At 34.8% G+C, this 6,736-nt stretch overlaps 1 protein-coding gene across 1 annotated transcript; it reads left to right on the forward strand.

Annotated features, from left to right (window-relative positions):
- Positions 1 to 5,314: 5,314 nt before the first annotated feature.
- Positions 5,315 to 6,736, forward strand: LOC137707931 (protein PHOSPHATE-INDUCED 1-like). Its single transcript, XM_068446877.1, has one exon. The coding sequence runs from the start codon at positions 5,358 to 5,360 to the stop codon at positions 6,348 to 6,350; it is 993 nt and encodes a 330-aa protein (XP_068302978.1). The 5' UTR covers positions 5,315 to 5,357; the 3' UTR covers positions 6,351 to 6,736.

The following is a 6,736-nucleotide window of genomic DNA, read 5'->3' on the forward strand; positions in this document are numbered from 1 at the left end:
AATGGTGGTGGTGTCACTCTTCTTAACTGGGAGAAGAATCCACGCGAATTTTGATTTTTTTAGAAGCAAATCGAAAGAAAGATCTTCCCTAAGAGCCCATTGTTTGGAATCCTTGATGTTGGCTCTTTCGCGTCCCGGAGCTATGTAGTATATGACTCAAGGGTTAGGTTGCTCACCTTTTAATAGAGAAAATGATAAATAAAAATAAAAAAAAGTCCACCCGTTTAGGCGTATTGGGGACGGACTTTTAACGCCTATTTAGCTTTCTATATACCTCTGTTTAATTATGTTTGTTGCTTTAAGTTGATTTATTCATTTTGATGGTCAAATTTAAAGAAATACGTGAAAAAACTAAAAATTGTATATAAAAATTATACACCTCACAACATTGGTCACGGGGAGTATATTGTATAAGGTTAAGGTTATAGTAGTTCTGCATTAAACTTTATTACAAATGAAATTCAAGTACAATATTACTAGTCAAATCCAAATTATTTCTTTAAAACTTCAGCATCCAAATGCAAGCTTTATACAACATTATTTCTAACCCTTTTTCTTTAGACGTGGATGCTACATGAACAAACAGATCTCGTGTATTTACCTATACGATCCCCTGATTAATTATAATAATTGTAGTACAAATAGTTTTGATCAACATTTTAAGTATATACGTAATCTATAAAAATTAACTTGAAAGACCTTGATCATCGTGAGAATGAATAGATGTAGAAACCACTTTTTAATCCGCAATAACAATTAATCTGACCAACAATACGGATTAGAATCCTATTCGGATCTTTTTTCCAAGAATCAATCAATTGTGCCCGTTTATCGTATATCGTACGGTCAGTTTTCGTTAAATACTATTTATATTCAATTTTAAATAAAAAATTTAAAACAATTTCTAACCACACGATATACAATGAACGAACACGATTAATTGATCGTGAGAATGAATAGATGTGGAAACCATTTTTTAATCCGCAATAACAATTAATGTGACCAAGAATACGGATCAGAATCCTCTTCGGATCCTCTTTCTGAGAATCAATCAATTGTGTATGTTTATCGTATATCGTGGGATCAATTTCTGTTAAGTACTATTTATATTCATTTTTAAATAAAATAATTTATAATCACACAATAATTAATTGATCCTCTGAATTCTCTCAAATGATCCGATATATAATAAACGAACATAATTAATTGATCCTCTGAATTCTCTCAAATGATCCGATATATAATAAACGAACATAATTAATTGATCCTCTGAATTCTCTCAAATGATCCGGAGCCTATCGCCAAGAATACCTCATATATATGATCTGTTTAAACATTCAAACTTAAACAAAACCCAGCGTAATGACAAAAATTGTCCGCTTTCATGATCTTCGTGACAGACAAAAAGAATCCAGGAAAAATTAAGATATGTAGTGACAGACATCTATATATATATATTAAGCAATAGAATCCTCTCATGTTACTTATTTAGAAATGTCTTTTAAAATAATTAAAAGCATTTTTATTGAAAATATTTTAAGAATTAATCTTTAATAAAAATGTAAGAATTTAAAAAAAAAAACACTTCAAATGCTTTCGAAACTTAAAAATATTAGCTTTAAAAACATTTCAATTATTTGAAAAGTTTCCAAACAAACCCTTAATTGTTCAATCTTTTTTAATAAGATCGAACGGCTGCCAATTAACCATATTTAAAGAGATTCAACCAAAGGGAAAGACCTGAAGAAGTAAAAGACGAAAAGAAAAAAATAATAATAATAACCAAAAATGTGAATAAAGCATAGCTAACTGACAGCCGCACGATCTCATTATGAAAGATCCAACAGCCGATCGTGTGATCCCTTTCTTTGTGTAACTACACAAACCTTATTGATAAATTAATAAAAGTGATTAATTAATGGCTTAAATATAAATATGTACGTCGCAGGGGAGAAACAAAGCGGCTATATCTAGTGCTGAAGATCCCTTCCCATCAGACACGGGTTTCTTTAGTCAATCGGGATGTGAGTGCATTGTAAGTGGACGCACCGTCAAACCCAAAACAGTGTGATTTGAGTATAATTTATCATAATTTCGGGGGAAACCAATTAGGGTTTGGATAAGTAATGTTTTCTTGTGGTATATACATGCATATTACTCGCAGCTCGTGAATTTAGGTTGTAGCTTATTCTAGTTTAACGTGATCATTTGTTTAATATGCTCGCTTACTAAACCATTTTTTTACGCCAGCTTTTTCTAATAATAAAACAAGTTTATTAGAACTAGGTTTGTTAATTACTTTGTTAAATGATCCGTGATAGACATGGTCGAAATTTCAATTTTTGCACGTTCATGCATCTCCGGTAATGAGAATTAGCACCTTAGAAACTTATATAATATGCTTACTTACCTGGAATAAATATTCAAATTATTCTTATTAATTCATGATTACTCACATTTCAAGTAAGTAAACATCGAAACTGTAGCTAGATTGGTGTGTTCTCAACTTATACATCTATATTTGCAAACCAGATTTTTGCTTCAAAAGAAATAACTATATATATATATATATATTTGAAACTGTACTTTCATTTGAGCGCATCAACCCTTCTCTGTAAATACCACTCTTCATGAAATTTCTTCATGAATCTATATACATGTTGTGGCCAATTAATTTGCATTTATGTTGGGATAATTTGGACACACGGATTGAGAGAGGTGCTAAATTCATCTCCAATCACACTCGCTAGGAGCTCCTAAATTTAGGGATAATTTGAAACTGTACTTCATAGATATACTTGGACTTTGAATTACATTGTATGAAATATATTCCCTCTGTTATTTTATTTTTCTAGACATTTCCGCTGTTATATTCTGTGTCGTTTGTACTTTGTAACATGAAACCTTGACAGTATGACACATAAGTTTTTTTAAAAGAAAAAATGCAAAGTATTGTAGTTCAGAAATTTACCAGCAATTATAAAAATTATTGTTATCGAAATCGAAAGGAATTTTTACTAAAATCTCTATCCAATCATCTCTAAAATATCCTAAATGGTTTAGATACCTGACGAAAGTATAAAAAAGTTTATCGAAATTGGCAATATTATCAAAATATCTCTATTTTCGGCGATATCCTTGAAATATATTTGCTTATCCCGTTTCGTTTATCAACAAGCTCATTTTATAAATTTGTTGATAGATATTTCAGTTTTTTTTTTTTTTTTAACCAACGGTAGAATAATTTATATTAAATTTATCTAAATTAAAAAGAGAATGAATCGGACACGAGACTTTAGGTGCAAGACTAATGCTCTTAACCAAGGCAACATACAAACCACTTGTAGACATTTTCAGTAATATTTGATGAATTCTTTGAGTACGATTATGATGATTCATTTAGAAATGTTTTTAAAATTGTTAAAAATATTTTTAGTGAAAAATGTTTGTGAGATCAACCTTAGTAAAAATTCAAATAAAACATGAAAAACACTTAAAATGCTACTTCTAATAATTTCGCTAAAACACTTTTAGATATTTTGAAAACACTTCTAAACATCGAATCAGCCGGAGCAAGTTGCAGGCGCTCATAATGATTAGCTACTACGTGTAATTAGCTTGATCCAGCTGGAACCCGAAGGAGTGATTTAAATTCAACTACCTTGTTACCAAGATTCGCCTTCGCCCAGCTCACCTCACGAGCTTCGTGTGAGACTGGGAGGGCGCGTGGAATTACGTTCTCGCCCCACATCGGATTCCAGGCTTCCAGCTGACTGCCAGTCCGGTCAGAGTCCACGCTTCCCAATAGACATTCATTTTTTGCGTCCAGCCTGGAATCTCGACGCCGATTTTACAATTCTGCCCACCGATTACTCGGGGGTCTGTCCGTTTAACCGAGGTTGTTATGGTCAATTAGGGGGTTGTGCAATCTGTAACTAAGCTGTAATGCTTTTTGTTAGCGAGAAAGAGGATTTCACTTACTTCCATAAAGTATGGGCCCTACGTAATAACATTTCTTCCCGTTTAGGCGTTGGCAACGGCTGAAACACAGGTTTTCTTTTTAGCCCTGGAATAATGACAAATATCTCTAACTCTCACTCCCTATCCGTTTTCAAAATAGTTGTAATATTATTATAATTTAATAATGTTTTATTTTGTACGTAAGCGTGAAGTTTAAGTTCGATTCTGATAAATCGAAAGTTTAGTATCAATTTATTATAATTAGATTATTATGTATTTTATCATCGCAAATTTCTCAAAAAATTGAAAATTCAGTATCAATTTACTATTTAGCTTATTCTGTATTTTTTTTGTACGTAAGTTTTAAGTTACATTCTAGTAAATCCAAATTTTAGTATCAATTTGTTATGGTTAGATTACTGTGTAGTTTATCATAAAATTTTGTAATAAATTCAAAATTCAGTGCCAAATTATTGTGGTTAGCGAATTGTGTAATTTATTATGGTTAGCTTAATACGTAATAAGTATTCTATTATCACAATTTGATATTTTATTTCGTACATAGGTGTGAAGTTTTAAGTTTGATTGTGGTAAATTGAAATTTCAGTATTAGTTTATTGTGGTTAGCTTATTAAGTAATTTCTCGCAAATTTCTCTTATTGTAAGTATATCATTTGTTAAAGGGAATTGTTATTGGCATTCTAAAATTCTCATTCTACACTCCAAACTTTCTATATTTAGAAAGAAAAATACACTTGTGAGGAGTGTAGAATGAGATTTTTGGAATGTCAATAACACTTCCTTTGTTAAAACAAATTGTTATAAGGACGGATCCATGACATTATTTTTTTTACACAATTGTTAACACGCATTTTTATGAATTTCTCTTTATAATGTATTTTAACGATCCAAATTATTATTATTTAGAATACATAAATCATCATTCCAAAAAATTTAGACACATACAAATACTGAAAAGGTAAAGTTGCTTACAACCGTTATATAGTTGTATTTTTGCTAGATTAAGGAAAAAGATAAGAAAACTTTGGGAACAAAATAAGGTTTGATTCTTGGTTGGACCGTTGGAGTGTGGAAACAAATAAAGAAACGCGCTTGGGAGTTGGGAGTAGCGTTCGGTCACCTTTCTTACCGCCCAAACCCCGCAAGTCGTGAATGGGAAGCCACCCTCTCCTCTCTCCCTCTCTTTCTCAACACACGCACATTCAATTAAACCCCACCACCACCTGCTTTTTCCAATTTCGGAATCCAAAAATTTGAACCTCCTCCGGCCCTCTATATAAACACCCTCCCCACCTCTCTCGCTCCACACTAAATTCTCACTCCCTCTCTCAGGTTTTAACCCCCAAAATCTAAACTTTTTTGGGAAAAAAAAAAAAATGGGTTTTAATTCTGGTCAATGGCTTTTGAAGGTGTTAGTTGTGGCCACCTTGTTCCAAGTTTCATTCGGTTCCAGCAGATTGTTCCAAGTCTCTTTGGCAACAAGGAAGCTGAGTGAGCTGGTCCAAGACCAAACGCAGCTCCTCAAATACCACAACGGACCTCTCCTGTCCGGCAAAATTACCATCAACCTCATCTGGTACGGTAACTTCAAGCCCTCCCAGAAAGCCATCGTTTCCGATTTCATTTCCTCCTTGTCCTCCCCCTCCAAAACCACCCAACCCTCCGTCGCCGCCTGGTGGAAGACCACTGAGAAATACTACCACCTCACCTCCAGCAAAAAGTCCAACTCCCTCTCCCTCTCTTTGGGAAGACAGATTCTCGACCAAAAATACTCCCTCGGCAAATCCCTCACCACCAAACAGATTGTGGCATTGGCCGCAAAGGGCGACCAGAAAAACGCCATCAACGTTGTCCTGACATCCGCCGACGTCGCCGTCGATGGGTTCTGTATGAACCGGTGTGGAACCCACGGGTCCGCCTCCGGCGCTACCAAAGCCGGACACGTGAAAGGCAGCAAGAACTACAAGTTCGCATACATCTGGGTCGGAAACTCGGAGACCCAATGCCCGGGGCAGTGCGCGTGGCCATTCCACCAGCCTATCTATGGACCTCAGAGCCCACCCCTTGTGGCTCCCAACAACGACGTGGGCCTCGACGGCATGGTCATCAACCTCGCTAGCCTTCTTGCCGGGACAGCCACCAACCCATTCGGGAATGGATACTTTCAGGGCCCAGCTGAGGCGCCATTGGAGGCGGCCTCGGCCTGCCCTGGAGTTTACGGGAAAGGGGCTTATCCTGGTTATGCCGGGGACTTGCTGCAGGACGCCACCACGGGTGCCAGCTACAATGCCAATGGTGCTAATGGAAGGAAGTACTTGCTTCCTGCACTATATAATCCTGCAACTTCATCTTGTTTCACTTTGGTTTGAAACATGAGACGGACTAATGTGTAAGCCTAATTAGGTGTTAGCTATATTCATTGATTTGTTCAAATTTTCTTTTGGTTAAGCGGATTATAATGATAAAAAAAATGCAAATTGATTCGATTTGCATCAGAAAATGTTGTGCCTTGAGTTCTTCTAGCTAATTTTCACGCAATTTTTTAGTATTTTAACAAATATATTTTAATATTTTAACAATTAAATTGAATAAATTATTTATTAAAAGAAAATAATTTAACAAGAATGTATTATAACTTCTAATTTGATTGATGGTTTCTGATGAAAAAGAGAAAAAGTTGAAGTCATGGTAAGTGAGCTTTTGAAAAGCTGAAAGCCTCGAACGAGCATTAGCAGTTGTCTGATAATTGTATATA

Source organism: Pyrus communis, chromosome 1 (genome assembly GCF_963583255.1).
Source record: "Pyrus communis chromosome 1, drPyrComm1.1, whole genome shotgun sequence".
Classification (NCBI taxonomy): Eukaryota; Viridiplantae; Streptophyta; class Magnoliopsida; order Rosales; family Rosaceae; genus Pyrus; species Pyrus communis.